This window comes from Rhinolophus hipposideros (genome assembly GCF_964194185.1).
Source record: "Rhinolophus hipposideros genome assembly, chromosome: 7".
Classification (NCBI taxonomy): domain Eukaryota; kingdom Metazoa; phylum Chordata; class Mammalia; order Chiroptera; family Rhinolophidae; genus Rhinolophus; species Rhinolophus hipposideros.
The window spans coordinates 16350166-16370570 of record NC_138053.1 but is presented as its reverse complement, the minus strand read 5'-3'; the positions used below and the strand labels follow the sequence as shown (position 1 = coordinate 16370570).

Below are 20405 nucleotides of genomic sequence, written 5' to 3'. Positions count from 1 at the left end.
CTTAGTGAAACATAAATGAGAGAGTATATGTAAAGGTACCCAGTCCTAGACCCTTGTGCAAAGTTTTATTTCATGAATGTTTCTGTGGGCATTCAAACAGGAAATACAACACCCCTTTCATAGGAGCTGGTGCAGGCTCAATATTGTACATTGAAACCTCCCATTTGATAGCAAACATTCACTTGTATTTTCTTCAAACATGCCAGAAAATTTGACATTCCAATAAAATGTGTTCTGTTTGCACTGTGGCTTTGGAAATACTCCACCACCCCTGCTTATCACCCCAGCTTGGCCCTCACCCTTGAAGACTCCCTTTTTTTCTTTTTGTAGGAAAAAGAGCAATAGGTGGTCCATCCGTGTGCTCCATCTTCTGGCAATTCTCACTTGCAGGCCTTTGCTCATGCTGGAACCAATACTGGGACACTTCCTCCTGCCCCTATAATGCCCTCACTATTCACACCCTCTTCCTCCAGCTTTCAGCTCCGTCCTCACCTCTACTAGGCAGACTTCCCCCATTTCCAAGGTGTCTCAGACTCCTCTCTATTTATTTGTTTTAACAAGGACTGCATTATATTGTCATGGCTTGTTTTCTTGTCTGTCTCCCCTCTCCTGTGTGCCCCCCTACTGGCCTAGAGAGCAGTATAGGTCTTATCCAGTATGTACACGCAGGAATATTCCATAAGTGAAGAAGTGGATGAGATCTATAGAGCTCGTGCTTTCCCCCTTTTTCTTAATGTGTACTTCTTGGCTCGCCTTCAGTTGCCTCTTTCCAGTAGAAATTTCTTGCCTCTATCATTTTTCTGCTTCAGGACTAGACGTTTAGTGACTGCCATGCTTCTGGCCACTGTTGAATCAAAGAGTGAAAGAAACTGAATCCAACATTTGGAATGAGTTGCTTCCTTGCCAGCCAAACTACTGAGCCAACTGGGGACATTTCATATATTCCATTTTTTTCCACCCAAGGATTCCAGTACTGAGTTTATGATTTTTTTTTTAAAGCTCTTGTTATATTTAAAGAAAGTTGGTCTAGTATCTATGTTCAGGCTTTCCAACTGAAATTTATCCCAATGGAAACTGAGTTGTGTGTCTGTGTGTGTGTGTGTGTGTGTGTGTGTGTGTAGGTGTATAGGGAGCTGCTGTGTCCCCAAGTATTGGTGATTTAAAGAGTAAAGAAAGAAGTAATGCAAATCGATCGAGGTTACCTCATCACCGAATGTACTCTGCTCATTTATTTTGACAAGCCTCAACTTACTTTTAATTATGGGGCCTCATACTTTACTGGTAAATGTAGCAATAGTGACTTTGGCAGAAAGGGAGAAAACTGTGTAACACGAGCCTTCAGAATGAGTCCGTGTTGACTCCTTGTAAAATGGAGTGAGGCAATTGATTTTTAAGAAGAATTTCAGTAGAGCAATTCATGTGATATGTAACTGTAGTCACAAATCAGTAAGCCTTTTATGAGCCAAGCACACCAGAATGTAGACGTTAAATGAGTGTAATTTCTCAAAGAAATTTTGTTGGCCACTCCAAACGTTTTCCAGTGATGCCGCCATTACCCAACAAATTTTTCGAAGTCCTCATTTGGACTGATTTTTAGAATCCGTTTTCAAGTTACGACTATAACAAAAATTAAAATATCACCTGAAAATCAGAATACTGAAGGAGGAGGCTATTTTTTAAATTGCTTACCTACTTTTTATTATCCAGTTGGACTCTTTCCCAAATTGAATCTTCCCTTGAAGGAAGCCATTGGCCCATCACTGAGGCCACTCCTGAGAAGGTGTTGATAGACCCATTAGAGCAATAAGTCCCTCCCTCCCACTTTAGCAGGCACTGGAGGGCCTTCTGTTCTTGGCAGTTTATAAAACTCAGTGAGAGTGGGAAAAATCCTACAGACGTTGTGTACAGCCGATGGTGATTATTTTGCTTTTTATCTCCTCTAGCCAGGCATCAGTTTGGAGTTGGGTAAAGTTTCTCTCAATACTTTGGGAACATCAAAATAAGAGGGGCGGTATGTCACCACCAGCTTCTGCGTGGCATACAGGTCCCACCACCTAGCCCTGTGTCTGCACGTCCTAATATTTTTATTCTTTCCTTTGGTATAACTTTTCCTACCCAAATTGGAAGAGCTATACCATTAGAAAATGTTTCCATTACTCTTCTCTGCTCTCCCACGCCCTACCCAATCTCCATCTTCACCCCTACCCCTCCCCATAAAAAAATTAAACACACAACTACCTAAGTGAATAACAAACTAAAATTGCCAGCGGCAGTGAAGAGAAGTGAAAAGCCCAACTGAGATGAAATGGAATCATTTCAATGGGTCAACAGCACTGGAAAGGAAGGCAGACCTTGTAAGAGGTGAGTTGGGGAAAAGGGGCAGCGATATGAAAGAAGGTCCTCGGGCCCTCAGAGAACCTGGGAGGAGTGAGGGCAGTTTGTAGGGTCAGGGCCGATGGGGAGGTGCCATCCACATTTATAAATGACTGGGTCCTAAAGTCCCAAGGAGTCCAGGGCCAACTATAATGCCCAGCAATACAATCTCATGCAAAGGGAGGCTGAACAATATTTTTCAATTAGGCATAAACCCATCTTCATTGCCCTTGAATAATACTGGTCCTCTTGTGTCCAAGCTGCTGGTCTGGCCAGAGGGCGATGGCTTTGGTGTTTTTCTGGGCTTACACTTGGCACAGCTTCCAGCCTTCCCCTCTAGTCACAACAGTGAAATGGCACCATGTAAACCCACAACGCCAATCACAACAAGGCAAGAACCCTTCCTTCCTCCAGTTGTAAAGGGAGGGAAACATAACCTCTACCTCATAACATTTATGATGTTTGTGAAGGTTTTCTTTCTCTAGTACCAAGAGATACAATGGAGGCTCCGTAAAAGCACAGATTGTAACATGCTAGTAGTTTATTTGTAAGAAATTTTATTTTGTTGCTGTTGTGGTATGAGAATTTAAAACAATCTTAGAATACAAACTCCATCTTAGAATCCAAATGAAGTAAACATGATTTGGCAGGAGGTACCAATAAAAAAAATAGTGAGGAGAGGGTGGTACTTATTGTTTGGTACTGAATCCCTTTGAAGAGCTGGACACTCAAATGCCCCAAAGGCCAAGCAGGGCATGTCAGTGAGGAGAGCAGATGGGAGGGGAGGGGGTGAACTGGGGAGCAGGCCTCCTGAACAGGTAGGGGCAGCTGCGGTTCAGCTGAAGCCAACTGTTGTTACTGGGAATGCAGACCTGTGCTGCCACAGCTTGAGACATTTTTAAAGTGAAGCCAAAAACCCAGAATTTTATGTGAAATCACCCAAGGTCTACATGTTGGCAACTGATTCGATTATTTTGAAAACACTGCTAGAGCCAAATATATCACATCTGTAGGCCAGATTCAGCTCATGGGCCTGCAGTGTGTGCCCTCTGTAGCTGTGCAGAGCCCATATGTCCTTGCTCAGAAAGGGGGCTCGCTGGTTTCCATTGTGGGCTGGTGTGTGGAATGGGATGATGCCAGGATACCCGGATTACAAAAGCACCCACAGCCCAACTCAGTTTCCTTATCATGTTGTTTATTTGTAGCTTCTGCTCTAACCTGACCTAATCCCGTCCCATCACTTCCCTAGACGGGAGTGCCTGAGGGTACCAGGTGCTCAGAGGAAGGGCAGATGAGGAAGGAGCAGGCGGTGAACACTGGGACTACTGTGGACTCACCCACAACCGAGAAGAAGCAATTAATGTTGGGAATGTGGCCGGGATTGGTGAACCACAGATATTTTTGCACGTTATAAATGAGGATGTAATACTTTCAAAATGGCACCTGGCAAGAGAGAAGTATTGAAACCAGCTCAAAGGAACTGGGTCCTGGATAGAGGAAGGTATCTTAAAGGAGATGGCTGAACATAAAGGCCCATTGGGAAGGGAAAGAGAGTCCTGCATGCCTTGGGCCCCTTAGTCTGAGGCTGGACAATCCAACCGACTGAGACAAATGTGAGCAGTGACCCAGGTCTTCCTGTAATAGGCTGGAACTGTTGTAACTCCTGTGTTCTGGACTATAGAATAAAGAATCTCAGTGCCATCCTCCTAGTCCAAATGTAAAGGTTTTCTGCTTTAATGTCATGATTTATGTTATCCACTGGCTATGTTCCATGAGAATGGCCACACTTGAATGTATATTGCTCTTTATATTGTCAGAACACCTCAAACAGTGGCTCAGTGATTATTTGTTTATTTTCTTGGTTAAGAAGTATTCATTTACATTTTGCATTTAGTTTTATATTTCTGTATATTTGTAGATCCACTTGGTCCAGTCCCCACATTGATGCATGTGTTTTTGCTTCATATCCCCATGTTTCCATGTTTCTGGTGATATTTTCTTTGAGGTACAAAAGAAAAGCACCATCTTTGTGTTCACCAAAGCCATGGGAATAGTGTATAAATCAACAATCCATTGTGGAGAACAGACTTAGTGAAAAGCAGTTGGATTAGGAGAAAGCCTGTTAGCTGATGAGCTGGAATGCAAAGAGTCTAGATTGTCTCAGAATCTACCAGAAAGGAAGAGAACATTATTTTGAATAATTTGCAAATATGAGTATGTTTTTCTCTGAAAAGCTTTTTGAGGATTAGAGGAAAAGAGATATATTCATTGTATGAGGCAATTGCTTAAGAACCTATTTTTGGATTTCTATAAATAATAACATTTCTGTAGGTGTATATATATATATGTGTGTATATATATATGTGTGTGTACATACACACACATATATATATGGGCATATATATAAATACATTTTTAACATATATAAATTTGTTTTCATTTTTATGTTACTGTGATTTCAGAACTTTTAATATTTATTGTAAATGGAAAATCTCATTTGAATATGGTAGTATCATTCCTAATCCTTTCTTGGACCAATTCTATATCTGCTATAATTAAAAATGTATAAAAATGGTACATGCATGTGGGAACGGGAAGGAGAGGAAACATTGAAAATTTTATCAAGTGATGGGTTTGAGGTATGAGATGGCAAGTGAGTATGTCCCCCTTTATTATAATTCTATTGGTGTAGCTAAAACAAACAAACAAAACAACAACAACAAAAAAAAACACCTCAAAATGAGAAAGCAGTGCCTTCAGAGTAAGAGTTTCCTTTTAAAAATAGGTACTTTTACATTCTTGATCTTATTGTAATTAGCCCATTTTCATTGGCCTAGATTTATTTTCACTTTCCAGGAATGTATTTCTTTCTCTTTGGCAAAGTACCCCTTGATTAGAAAAATGAAAGAGGAGAAAATAATTTACTTCTCACACCTTAGTCTAATAAATAAGGCGGTCTTTATAATAAGAAAGACAAGTTACAGGAAATGGTATCGTTTTCGATATCTGAGAGTTGGGCCTGCGGAAGATAACTGCACTCTAAGGCACTGCCAGGAGCTCTATATTTCTGTCCTTGACATCTGTAGGTGCCACTGCCACCACCGATGGTGGCGATGATAAGCGATGAGAAAATGAACTATGAGGTGATGTATCTTCCTTGACAGATTTAAAGAATTGCCACAGGCAGCCCCGAGGCAAGTGCTGACTGAGGACATTCTGGCGCTGGCGCCAGGTCAGCCTGGTACTGTCAGGCAAAGCTGTTGGAAGCAGGGGCAATGCAGTAACTCTGTGGTTTAAATCTGTACTTAGGTATTTGTTTTCACTTTTTTTCTTTTTGAAGGATGAACTGGAGGTTGTACTTTAAATGCTGAAGTATCCATTACTGTTGGTTAGTTGGTCTTTGCTTGTGTAATTACTGCAGAGATTCCGCATTCACTGCTCCATGGATAGCATCCAGGGAAATGCCCGTATAAACGTTGGAATATGGCTCTCCTAAGATTTCAGGGCTACGCATCCTCAAAGCCCTACCCCGAGTGTAGTATGTGCGAGGTGTGGGTCAGTGCTAATGCTGATCAGACGGAAAGAATTTGACCTGACTTAGTGTTCCAGAAAAGACAAACAGGCATAAGTGAAGTAAAGCAAAGGACCATGGATACTTCCTGGGAAGCCATCTTGGGGGCCTGGAGGAACTACGCTTAAATTAAGATTTCTGGAAAGTCAGGCTGGGGACACTTGAAGAGAGAAAATGTGCTCAAAAGCAACATTAGCCCCACGTACCTTTTCTATTTTGTCTGTTTAAATATAGATACGATTTTTGTTTGTCAAAGTAGCTAATCTTTTTGCCTGTCTTTTCTGCTTCTGTCTTGTCCAGGAATTTATAAGTATTTGACCTTACTCAAAATGTGCAAAGAAGAATAATGGAAGCCCCTGAATACCTTGATCTGGATGAAATTGACTTCAGTGATGACATATCCGTAAGTATTACTACTTGCAAATAATGCTTTCACGAGACTCTGCCTTTACCTACATGGGGTGCTTTCTCTAGTATAGTCTGTATATCCTAAAGTCTTCCAACCACATTTAGAAATCGACAGCAGAATCCTGTGTGGCAGACAATGTGTGGTTTGGAGGTATCCTGGACCTAGAAATTAATCCTACTTAATTGTATGAACTTGGGTGGGAATGGCATTTAACCTCACTGAGCCTTCCATTCCTAACATCTTTCATTATTGCCACAGTTATTTGCTGAGTAAATTTATAAAGTGCCTGCATATAGTAGGCACTTTCATAGAGTTACTTGTGCACACAATTAACCCTATCAATGGTTAATTCCCTTTATATGACTGCCTATGGCACAGCCAGCGTTCTGTAGAGTTCACAAGCATATGTAATTAAAGATGGTCAAGTTATTAACTGATGAACAATAACAGGAATCCTTCCAGTCACTGTAGGTTTCAAAGCATAGTTTGGAGGTTTGTGGGAAATATTGAGGAAGAGTCATGCATCGATATGTACTGAGCCAGCTGAACGGTGAGGCCCTGCCTAACTCTGTAAGGATGTGGGCTATTGAGCTTCTTAGATCTCATGGCTACTCGGAATGGGTCATCTACATGTACCCTGCTTAGAGCTGATTGTGACTTATCCTGGGCTACACAGGCCTCTGGTCTGCCAGAGGCCAACCAGTAAACGTGTTGGTCTCTTGTACCCGCACAGCCAAAGTGGGCTCTCAAAGTATGTGATGAGAAGGTTGCTGTTTCTGAACTAGTCATATGACTTTTCCTCCCAGAACCTCCAAGTTCACAATTTCTGACCTTCCTTTTTTTTTATTACTCTCTCATAGCATTGGGTCACCACTAGAAACTGTCTCAAAAAGATAAGCTTGTTTTAACTTGCCTCTGGCAACAGCATGATTCCTCTCCTTTGCTTCTTAGTTTGAAATACAATTTGCATATTGTATGCAAGAATTGGATTACTGGGATGAGTTTGATGAATGATCTGGTTTATACAATCTTGGATGAGTCTTTGTACCAGGGAAATGGGGATTCAATTTTTCCCTACTTCAGCTTCCAGACAATTTTATTAATCTTTGTCAAGACCAGTGTGAAGTGAGTTTCTTCCTTTCCATTGTATCTTCCTGTCTGTCTCTTTCTCTCTCTCTTTAAATTACTGTGCTTGAGTTAAAAGTGTTCAGAGCGTGCTTCTTTTATAACCACGCCCCCCTGAGCTACTTTGAGCTGAGTGGGGGGAAAGAAAAGAAAGTAAATGATAATGTGGGTAGGGTGGAAGATGTTTTAGAAAGGGAAACTTGTGTGATGATGAGGAGTTTGGGGTACCTCTCTGAGCTTTGGTAATGAACTTGCATTTTAAGAGCGTGGGTTTGAAGGCACCAGTCTGGGCTGCAGGCTTTTCTGTCCTTTGCTAGCTGGGACACATTAACTTCACCTCTGAGCTACCCACCTAAATTCTAAGATGTTTTTGTTGTTGTTTTGTTTTTTGAGGATATATGTGAAGCACTTAGCTTGGCACGCAGTAAGTTGCTCTTAGAAATAAATGGTAGTTTTTGTTATTATTTTGATGAATAATACAATAATATTTATAGGACCCATGGTGAAGAAAAAACTCAAGGGAAAAGACCAGGCATCATGTCAAGACTTTTTAAAAAAACAAAAAAACTACAATAGAGCAGTTGTATTTACAGAGGAATCATCTGGCAGCATCCCATAATTTTGATGAATTAGGAATTTCCACACTTAAAAGATAAAATGTTAAGCAATAACTGAAGCTATTTAGCAAGTTGGGAGATAGGATTCCACAATAGTTGAGCTTCTATAACTTCACTACTCTGAAACATAAATGAAGATATCCCTCTGTAATAGTGTCACTGCACTCCAACCTTTCCCCCACCCCTTTAATTACATTTCTATTGTTTGGATCTTTAACCTGCACTTAAGCTTACATGAGAAGGAAAAGAAATGGATGTGCATAGAATTGTTGAAAACATCATAATGGCCAATATTTCTTGAATACTTACTATGGGATAGACATTACCTTGTCTGATCTTCACAACGGCCCTGTGAAGAAGGTGCTTATTATTATCTTCATTTGACAGATGAGGAAACGGGCAGCACGGAGGTGTTATATAACTTGTTCAGTCACCCAGCTAGATAGGCGTCCTTTGTCTGTAGAATATCCAGTTTTAGTCACAACATTTGACTGCCTCTCCAAGATGAAGTCTGTTGAAGTGGTCCTCGTCAGGGTCAATTTTACCCACCCTCTGGGGGGGACATTTGACAATACTGGGAGACAGTTTTGGTTGTCATAACTGGGGATGTGCCAGTGGCATCTAGTGGGCAGAGAGAGAGCAAGGATGCTTGTAGACAACCTAAAATGCACAGGAAAATCTCCTACCACAAAGAATTACCTGGCCTCAAATGTACTGAGGATGAACAATCCTGGCCTATAAATATCCATGGGAAACTGAAGAAGCTCGACTTTGCCTGGCAACCTCTATAACGTGGTAGATTATTTCATCGTCCAGCCTGATCCAGGTTCAATACCTTAAATCAATCGTGTTGTTCTTATATAATGACTTCACGAGGAAAGCAGCAGAGATGACCTCTTAAATACTGAAAGGATTGTTCTCAGCCTATTTAGGTAAACTCGGGGCAATAAGTGTTACAACTGTTTTAGGGGCTAAATGAAGACGCTTCACATGCCAACACTGAAAAGGGATGATGTGTCCAACTTGCTAATTCATTGGCATAAAAAGAAATGTAGTCTCCCGTAAACATGCCTTTATTTTTAGGATTCCGTTTACCTCTGTCGCTGACAGCCCTTCATCCTCTTTACCATTAAGTGGCAGAAGGGGCGCGGGTAATGAACAATACATTTGAAAAAGATGTTTACCAAAAGATGCCCAAATTTAAAACCGCTCTTCTTCTTCTCCAGACATTGCCTTATTACATAGTCTAGGTTTTCTGTTTCATGATTTTCCCCTCTGGTCATGAGCCTGGTTCTTGTTTTAATTAAAACACAAGCTGTATGTTAGTACAAAAAAAAAACAAAAAACAAAAAAAACAACTGGAACTTTTTTGCCTTTACCTAATGAGACAAAACACAGAAGGCACTCAAATTAATGTGAAGCTTCCCAGACTCAAAAATAATGCTCATCCTTTGCAAAATGCAGGGTTTAAACTATACATTCTTGTGACCCTGCCATCTAAAAGGGCTGAACATTGTGCAATAATTGCAGATCTGTGAGGGAGAGATGACGACACACATAAACACAGAAAGTCAAAGTAGAGCTTTTCTGTCCCTGCGAAGGGGTTTACAGATTTCTTTCTTTCTTCGTACGGAAGCCAGATCCTTCCATCTTAAAAAAGAAAAATGCTTAGGAATACTATTTTACCATAGAGTTCTTAGTAGCCATGGTGCATTTGTTTTATTAAGGAAGACAATCTGCTGTTTTCAAAAATAGTATTATCCACAGGACTGAATACAGCAGAGGCTGAACCACGGATCTGTTGAAGAGCTTTACTCAGAACCATCAAATGTTGCTGCTGCCACACGCTGCACTGAACTGTTTAAGTCAAATGTCTTATATAAACCTCACATCAACTGTGCAAAGCAGGCCCTATTTTAATCCCTTGTTTGGCAGATGAAGAAAATGAGGCTTAAAGAGGTCGTATGACTTTCACGAGGTCCCACATAAGTGGCAGGGTCAGGATTTAAATACAGAACTGTTTGACCATATGCCGCTTCCTCTTCTGAGCAGCTTGCTTGAGTACAAGAATCTCTGAACCAGTCATCTCACGTATCACTATCCCCAAGTAGGTACTGAAGCAATTACAAATAGCTTTTGGGAGCTAATGGAGTTGGTATACATTACAAATAAATAAAATGAGACAAGCGAAGCGACCTGAGGCAAGTCTCGTAATTCTATTGCACCTCAAATTCCCCATTTGTAAAATAGTAATCATCTCTACCTATTGCCCTGGATTTTTTGAAGAAATTTTGAAATTTTATATATATATATATATATATATATATATATATATATATATATACACACACACACATATATATGTATATATATACACATATATAATATCTCCACATATTTATATATATCTACACATACACATACACATGTATACAAATACCTACATGTACATATGTACACATACATGTAAATATACACACATACTGATGCACACACAAATACAAGAAAGGAAAATACTCTGTTTCCCTGCACCGGAAGTTTTGTTGTCTTTCTGTATCATTGTGGCTGCACCTTTGGTGAAAGCTGACATTGTTGGTAATTACATAACCTATATTTTGTGCAAGTCAAAGAGATCAAGTAAATAAGTGTCCTTCCACTTTACTCTCCCCTTTGACCCAATCCCTAGATCCCTCTGCAACCTAGAGTAATAGCTCACAACTAAGTGAATTCATGTTCCTAAGGTGATTAACCGCTGTCTGGTAGGGAAAACTGAATTTATATCGCAGACAAATCTCACTTGCAGTAAGTTTTCACATTTTTCCATCCTACAGATCAAGCATTACTAGCACCACGATACCTGCCCACCTCTGTTTTGTGAGTACCACCTTTTACTCCATTCAATCCACTATTACTTCCCAGATTGCATTACATTTTGACAAAGAGCCATTTTACAGCAGTGGGAGACCTTGAGAAAGGAAGAACATGAATTGCTTATCAAATAGACTCAGGCAAAGAGTTGGGCAGGTAACAAGTATAGCTTTTGCCCTGATTTTAGTTGTGATAGAGTATAAAGATATTGAAGGTACAAGAACCTGGCTTGTCCCTCCTTCCTAGCAAGGAATCTGTTATTTCTGAGTAAGATCTTGGTATACTTTCTTCTGTGCTTTCCAAAAGGTGACCAAGACTTTCACGTGGTATCTGGCTGTCTCAATCCCTTCTTCCCCGTCCCTTGTCTGTTAGCACTGCCCTTCTAGTTTCACCAACTGTTCAGATGTTGGTTTTGCAATGTCCTGTATTCAAGTCTAAATTGCCTCTCATTTCTCTCTTCTCCAGCTCCCCATTATAAAAAACTTCACGTCTTGTTCTAGGCTCGTATGTCATATGTCTTACCTTGTTTTTTTAATCCCTGTCAGAAAAGGAATTAGGAATAATCTAATCCAAACAAGATGACTTACAAGATCATGTCCCATAGCTAGTGTTAAAGCCCAGTACTGTAACCCAGGTCTCTGAACTCCAAATCTTGGACCCGACATTCCTTCCTGAGAAGGTAGAGAGCAACTTTATGGACAGAATGATTTCCAAGAAGAATAAGTAACTGCCAGATTTTTTTTTTTTTATTTGCTCTCCTCTTTCTCTGCGGGTAGCCCTAAAGGTTCTTATCTTGCCTGATAGTAGTAATAGCACGTATTAGATTGACTATACAGATTATTTACACAAACAATTATCTCTTAGCAATAATTAGATTTTATGCCAATCTACTCAAGAAGTATTTATTAAAAATTTACAGTATATCAAGCATGGTTCTAGGCTTGGGGTGAATGACACAGCCTTGGTCTGTGTTTTCACAGAGCTTACAATACTCTATAATAACAGTGAGAAGATTATGAAATGTCAGTTATGAAATTTCTGCATATAGGGCACATTAAATTACAGTATTGAACCCCATTCTTGACACGCAGCCTTTATGTTTCCGTGGTAAACGATTACCGGTTCACAATTACAATTAGACCATCACTGAAGTTGAACAAAGATTATGTCCAGTCATCTGCCCTGCTCCAAGATACATTTATTTTGTAATTTGTAATTTTTGCCTCAGTAGTTACTATTACTTTGGCTTTATTTTTAAATGCTCATTTTTTATGCTTTTTAATGTAAATAATAATAGCTAACATTTAATGAACACTTACTATGCATCAGATACTAGTCCCCATGTAAGAGACTGGAAAGAAATTTTTCAGAGCTACAGGAGGAATACTAAGAGAGGTAAACAGTGGGGAGGGATTTACAGAGTTTCAGGAAGGAAGTGGTCAATAGTGGGAAATAGGTCATTATAAAGAGAAAGGTTGAAAAGTGCTCACTGGATTTTCCAGTTAAGACTCATAGTTGGCCGTAATAAGAGCAGCACCTGTGAGGTGATGGGGCAGAAGCCATGTGGTGGTGGAGTAAAGGCAGAGAGGTGAGGAAGTAGAGACGAGAACCACGGCGCTTCTTTCAGGAAAGATAGCTGTGAACACAAGAGCAGGGAAGTCTATGGTCAGCTGGGGAGGCAGTATGTCTTGAGGTGGTGGGGGTGCTTGTTTATTTTTACAGGACCAGAGAAGAGAGCCGATGTTCAGAGAGTGGCTGAAAGGGGAGAAGAGGGCATGGTGGCAGAGCCAGAGACCTGAGGCAATGGGACAGGAGACCCGAGCACAAACAGAAGGCTAGCAATAAAGAAGTGGACTCTTGGTACCACATCCTCAGAGAAAGGACAATGGAACATGATCTTTTATGGAGGGTGTGAAGTCAGGACACCCCTTCCTGAATTGGAAGGGCAGGCCAGTGGAGAAAATGTCAAACTTTTAGAAAAATATTATGTTTCTGAAAAATCTCATTTCAGCTGTCTTTGCTTTCACTACCAGCTCCTTTCATTGAGCCTGTTGAGATGCCTGCTTGAGTTTTGGAAAGCTGTGTGAGAAATCACACAAGTGATTTCAGGATAGTTGTTTGGATGACTGGCTTAATTGTTTCTTTTGGAAACTTAATAGAACCTTAGTTTCTTAAAAGTCTCTAGCTTGAAAAGGTGCTTGGGATTTTGGTTCTCTCATTTTCTGTGGCTCATTACCGTTTGAGTTATGTCTGCTTATTCACCCAACTGGCTCCGGCTTGCAGGAGTAAGGGCCAAGGCTTTTCAGGCCTGAACAATGTCTAGGGTGCTCAGAGATCCCCATAGTCCAATGTAGAATTCACGAACTGTTATTATGAATCTCGTGTACGTTCAACCTATTTTGCATGGCAGAGTGACAAAATTGACTGATGCAGGCTGAGCTGTGTAGAATTGTCTTGCATCCCATCAACTCTAGGTAGTTTGTGAAGCTAAGTTTCAGTGTCAGCTCTTGGCGATGGACTCTCTTGGATGAGGAAAGACCAAAGAGAAGCCAAATAACGTGCTGAGACAGGCTGAGCTCTCCTTCCTTTCTTTCCAGTCCCAGCTCAGCTCCCTTTTCCTGCCTCATTAAGTCTTACATTTTGATCTACTGAGTTTAAAATCATGAGTGGAATGAAGATGAGAGGTAAAAGCTATGCTACCCACGTGGAAAAAAGGTTAAAGAGATGAGACAAAACCATTTAACACCATTTGCAAATTGACTTCACTTACATTGTCCTGTATGATTATCTGTGTTTTATAGATAAGGACACTGAGCCCCAGAGATAGGAAATGATTTGTACAAAAAACACAGAGTTATTAAATACCCGAACTGGGACTTGAATCCAGATCTTCTGGCTCCAAATCCATTGTTCTTTATACAAAAGGCTAAGGCATCAGCCAGCACTCATACTATGAACATATTAGAAGTATTTTTTTTCTTTTAAATATGCCACGATTGCTAGACTTGTAATTACGGGTTTTTCTAAGATTAGTGCTAATATAAATATTAACTACTATCATGTTGTCACTATTACTATTGTCACTAAAATCATGGGCTACATAGTTATTCATTTTATCCAGTTAAGTAAGTACCTAGTATCTTTGGTAAATAAAATATTGTCCACACCCTCAAGAAGTAAAGAAAGCAATTACGTAAACATGTAGATTAAACATTATGGGATGGATTCTATCATGGACATATACCTAAAATAAGGAAATAATATAAAGCAGTGATTCTTGAACTTCAGCAGATATCAGAATCACCTGGAGAGCTTATAAAAACACAAATTCCTGGTCCCTGCCCTCAGAGTTTCTGGGATGAGGCCCAAGAATGTGAATTCCTAATAAGTTCCTAGATGGTAGTGATGCCATAGGTCAGGAGACCACAGTTTGAGAGCTGGAATTACATCTATCTGTGAGGGTCAGAGAAGATAGTGTAGAAGTGATAACCAGGACAAACATGAAGAATTAAAAGTTGTTTTCCTAATGAAATGGGAGAAATCGTATTCCAGGTAGATAGAGTAGCATGCATACATGTATAAACAGATAAAACAGTAAACAGGGGATCCACATGAAATTTGGTATTACCAATCCAAAGACAAGTGGACGATGGTGAGAGATGAGTTTGACCTCATGGTGGGTTTCACGTACCATGCTGAGGCATATGGTCCTGCCCTGTAGGCTGTACAGAGCCAGTGGAGGATTTGAAACAGAGAAGCATCTTAGTCAAATTTGCATTTTAGAAAGCTAATTAATTGTGGCGCAGGCATGGCAGCATGGAGGAAATTCCCACTTACTACCTAAATATGAAAGAACTCCTTTGCACACCGGTAATATTATGCCCAGAGATTAATTAAATGTGTATACATCTTGGTATTTCAGCCAAACGGTTAATAAATCACTGTGTGCCATGCATATATGTATAAATCAAAGATATCATCCTTTCCCCCCAGTGCCTGTGGGAGCCAACACTAACACAAAGAAAACAACAGAGCACAAGGCCCAGCAGTATTTTACCAAGGGCAGAAAAGGGTAAAGTCGGAGTGACTGAAGCAGTCAGCCAGGGTTTCGTGGAGAAGACAGAACACAGCGGGCCTTGCAGAATGGTTCCGTTGGCCTGGCCAGAGGAAGGCTTGGCAGGCAAGGAGGACCCAGGAGTAAAGGAACAGAAGGGGAACTAAACTTTGAATGCACAGGATCATTGAAGAAGTGGAGGCAGCTGGTCAACCTTTGGCAGGGGCTTTTCTTGAGACATGATAGAGGAAGGGAAAAGAGAATTGGATCAAAAAGGCTGTTTCTACAGGGAATTCCCTCTGGAAGATTTTTAGAAAAAGAATATATCAGAGCAAAATAGGGATAGGAAATATAACGCATCTCAATCATCTGCAAGCCTCCTCTCCTCTTATCATCCAAGGATAATAGGAATCAAGGGAACGGAACATAAAGGCTTGGGTTGGGGGCAAGAGACAGGGAAGATACATTGGGCTTTGGTTCTAATAGGGACAAAATGACAATAGTTGCTGCCATGGGAGCTGGCCATTGTCTTGAGAATGTGTGGGCAATCTGACAGCTTCATATCAAAAGCCATCTGTCCTGTCCGTTGGGATGAAGGCCTTGGACGCTTTCCCTTTCAGCTCCCAGATGGCAGCACAATGCGTTCATGCAAGGGCGTCTTCCTGGGTCATTTGCTTATTCCCAAATTAGCACATAGGAAAATGTTTTTGCGTGTTGGTTTTGTGAATTGTGTTTCCTCTTCATCTCCTCCCATCACCACTTAACCATCTTTGCAGCATTCCTTTAAGCCTTATCTTTTATCCAAAGAGCAGTGTTTGTACTGAACTGAAACAAAGCTACAAAATTGGATTTTCCTTCTGTCTTCATAAAGAATGGTGGATTTGTTCACAGTATAAATTGGAGTCACTGCTGAATTTGACATTCCATATACCCTTACAGTTATTCCAAACTGATTTTTCTGGCCTACACGCCGTCCTTTTCTTAGATTGATGTACTCTTTATTTCCATTACTAGGAGAAGCACATGACTTTTTCTTCAAGATAATTTTTCCCCAAGAATTAAGATGTATGTCTTCATAAAAGTGACTTCCTATATGACCAAGAGTGGAGAGGCAAAGCCACCATCTGGGACGTAGGTTGAGATAGTGAGTAGGGATCAGCTAGACTGGTCTCCCTGCCTGTGGGTCAGTCCCCACACCAACCAGGCAGCTGTGCTCTTAAAATGTATACCTCTTCAAATTAAAAGTTCCTGAACACTGTGGACCTTTAAGGTTGCATAGGAAGAGATGAAGGTGCAACTGATAAATCAGAGACTCAGACGTGCTTAGCTTTGGAATGGGAAGTGGCAGTTAGGATTCACGTGGCTAGAAATACAGATAGCGGCCCACCCAGTACAATCAAACATAACTCATTCAGCCCAGTGAGCAGCCTTATGGAATTTATCATTAACTATACTTAAACACAATCAATCTTAAATTTCCTCTTTCTAAAAAAAAAATTTCCTCTTTTGAAAAAAAAAGAAAAAAGAAAAAGGTGGGGGGAAGAGGGTAAGACTTTGCCAAAGGATGCTTTCATGGGGCACATAGCAGCCAAAACAAAAGGCTCAATTTTAATTGAATTATAGACTGTAATTATTTAACCTTTACCAGCTGGTTTCAAGAAGCTACCGGATTTCTTAGCTTGTACTTGGCCAGAAACATAAGGTACCTTATTAGTAACAACAACAGTAAAAAAAAAAAAAAAAAAGCCTTCTGTACGTGTGTTAACCTCAACCCCCAAAGAATATAATGTAAAAGGAAAAAAATCCTCGAAGTTCATTTGTGATTGAAGAGCCAGTCCTCCCTCCCTCCCTCCCTCCCTCTGAGTATGTGAGTGGATTTGCTAAAGCACCTGTAGTCTCTGAGAAATGGCCAACACAAACAGGATGTTATTGCATCAGACAGGTAAGAGTAATTTCTCTAATTAGTCATTTGAGGTTTTATTTTTCACTTGGAAACACTGGATATTTAATTTGTTTGTGACATGTAATTGGCAAACTGACAATAGCTACAACTCCTCCACCCTCTGTCTAGCTGTCCTGACACCCTGTGTAAAGCACTTGAGGGTGGGGTCTCCACGTAGACGCTATGCTTCATCTGTCAACATCAAGCTAACTCAAGTACCTTCTTATTGACAAATGTGTCCTAATTACACATTGTTCACTTGTAATGCTAGAATAATCCTAATGAGTTTCCCATGATCATTTTTCTTTTAGATTAAATGTTTTCTTTCAATCCCCCCAAATTTTGCAACAGTGAAGTAATCCATAAAAGATCCTGATTTACATAAGAACGTGTTTCCTAAAGGTTCAGAGTAAAATATTTTCAGGAAGTTGTATTTATTTTATGAATTAAAGTACGATTGAAGACAGCCCTTTGATTGAAGAAAGAGTTCATCCTTTGGTTGTGAAACACCCTTCTCTAAAAGAAAGATTGATTGGCACCAAATGTAGTTCCCATAAATCATAGCTATTGATTTTACATTTGTTTTAGTGCTTCTGATTTTTATGCCCCCCACTTAGGTCATAATTTGTTATTCTGATAGCCAGCCCGAGTTGGTGCTGGGATGGAACCTACAAGGTGGTTTCTTTCAGTTCATTCTAATCTATATGTCAAACGGATGAGCTTTCAAACACAGAACCATGCTCCTCTCGCTTTTTACAACATTGCCCTGTCATTCGCCATGGAGATTACAGGTGCCGCACAGAAAAAGCTGTGGCAAGTGGCAGCAGGAGGGATGTTTGCATAGTCCAGTTAGCGTTGGCACAGATATGGCCCCTGGCTGCCCTGGATGCTGCAGGAAGTTGGGTGCTCCTTCCCTCCAGCTTTTCCCACATAGGTTCACTCTTAGGATTCAGATTACAAATATTATGGCCATCCTCTAGAAGTTGTTAGAGTCGGAACATTCTTTTATCTTCCACAGGTAGCAGAAGTGATGGCTTGCACCTCACCCTGTTTGCTACAGAAGGGCTTTTTCATCTGCATCTGCTTAGATGCTTGTAGGCAGAGTTTGTGTTGCTGCCAGCTCACCAAACAGCCCATTTAGGGTAAAAGAAGCTGGACTTTCTGGATATACATGATATACTCAAGTACCGCTTCTTGCGTTTTGATTTTTCTGGCCAATTTAAGTGAATGTCATGCTCTCATTTTAAGCCGTTCTTTTACACCCTTTTCTCTGACTTCCCATTCAGTATTCAGTCACATCACTCAAGACCATCCCAGAACTCTGCCGAAGATGTGACTCGCAAAACGAAGACAGATCAGGTAGGTTTTGCTTCTCACCTCTCCTCCTTATCCTGACTTTTAGAGTGTGGGAGTTGTTTTCACCCCCATTGTTTGCTGCTGCTTTCTGTTTTTGTTTACCTTTATGGCTTCTCCTCTCACCCCTACCCTCAGCAAACAGATGTTAGGTCATCCTCCAAAGGCTAACAGGACAGGGGGCCCTAATGAGGACGTGGCTGTATACAAATAAACGCAGGCGATCATCTCGACAGCCCAAACCACAGTACACGCAGCAATTTACTGAAAACCCGAGAAACCATTGGTGACAAAACATAATGATGCAGGCGCCAAAGGAAAAATGTTGGATGCATTTGCTACCCATATGGCAAGGCCAGCTTGGGGGATGATGCTTGGCCAAAGTCTGTAACCCTATCAGGGATGTGACATGATAGAATCTGCAATAAGGCATACTGTAACAGTTAAGATTAAAGCAAAGCTTTGGAGTTTAATAGTGTAAACTAAACAGAGAATTATGGCACATAGATGAAAACCAGCTGGTTGACCTTTTCTCCTTGCATACCCCACTACCCCCGACAAAAAAAAAAAAAAAAAAAAACTGCATTCAGGGTTGTTTTTCTCTCTGTAAATCAAATTAAGCCTCTCTCCTTTTCTCTCCATGATGGGCAAAAATGAAAATAAAAAAGGATATTGATGGGAATGATACCCTGGCATTAAACTGTGAAATGATGTGTATTATTTTTCCAAGTAATGATTCTAAGGCATCACCGTTACCCTTGCCAAAACTGGACCTCCTCTGATAATTAGAAACCTGAGAACCATGGGTGATGGAAGGCTTAAGATAATCCTCAAATTATGTGTATCATGTTTAAAAATAAATAGATGGTCCTTACCTATGCAGCTACTAAAATTCTAAGACTTTCAAATTGAGAGGACTTGTACGAAGCTAATTTACTTTCTCCTGGACTATTTGTTTTCTTCTGACATTTTGCTTAGACGAGACAGGGTAAATAATTAGTCTTTCTAGGTTTGTTTATCTCTGGGTTTTGTGTGTGAGTGAAAGTAATGCTTCAATGTTTGGGTCAGAAACATCATAGAAGATGGTTTTAAGTTCAAATAAAAGGTTTCATTTACCCTCAGGTTTAATTTTCTTTTTTTTAAAGAAAAATACACTCAAGCTTCTATCGGGTTTAACAGAGGCTTTTGCTGTAAGGCTTATCAGGATGTGTCTCCTTAAAAGGCATCACTGGGCTCAACCCCTGCCTGTGATCAGACTGCAGTGAACAGGCCCCCAGTCTCAGAGGAAGAAAACCTGGCTTCAAGTTAGCATTCAACTATTTACCAGCTATATGATTCTGAGCCCATGACTACTTATCTATAAAACAAGAAAAGAAACTTGGTCTTCCAATGTTACCAGACTATTGGTAGGATGAAAAGTAGGTGATGCACTGAACCTCTCATATATGTATATATGTGGGGGTCTTTTACTTTCTCATGTGTGTGGGGTTCCCATACGTATTTATGTAATTAAATTTGGTTATTTTTTCTTGTTAATCTGTCTCATGAGAGATTTGATGATTAGACAAATCATATGAGCCTGGCAGTGTAAAGTAAAATTTCTTCCACCCCCACATTAGATTAAGTCTTATACACATCTGTTGGAATTTATTTTACCAACTGTTTTGTAACTCATGCTTGCTGTGAGAAAGCGATTATTTTTTACACATTTAAAAAAATAATGGGACTAGTACTCAGGCAACTCCTTAAAGCTTGTAATTGTTTAGTTGGTTCTCTTTGGTAGGCAAGTATCGTATGCAAATAATGATTATTGTGTCGCTGCTTCTATATCTATCTACCTTTTCTTTTCTTGCCTTTACATATTGGCAAAAAACAAAAAAAGAACAACAACAAAAAAAGTAGGTGATGTAGCTGCAGGTACTTTGAAGATACAATATTTTCTTTTTTCATTAATTAGAGTTGGGGAGTAAGGAGAAGAATAATAGCAAACACTTCAGTAATGCTTAATGTGCCTGCTAGGGATGGTTGTAAGCACTTTATTTATATTAGCTCAATTAATCCTAAAATCACTGTGAGTTAAGCACTATTAGGAT

General features: G+C 40.2%; 1 protein-coding gene across 4 annotated transcripts in view; it reads left to right on the top strand.

Annotated features, from left to right (window-relative positions):
* SNCAIP (synuclein alpha interacting protein) overlaps window positions 1–20405 on the top strand; it is a 140000-nt gene that overhangs the window by 70302 nt on the left and 49293 nt on the right. For all 4 annotated transcript variants that reach the window (XM_081053317.1, XM_081053315.1, XM_081053314.1 and 1 more), the window contains 2 exons: window positions 6245–6347; window positions 18246–18318. In XM_081053317.1, the coding sequence (XP_080909443.1) occupies window positions 6291–6347; window positions 18246–18318 (130 nt within the window). In that variant the 5' untranslated portion in view covers window positions 6245–6290. The remainder of the gene's footprint in view (window positions 1–6244; window positions 6348–18245; window positions 18319–20405) is intronic.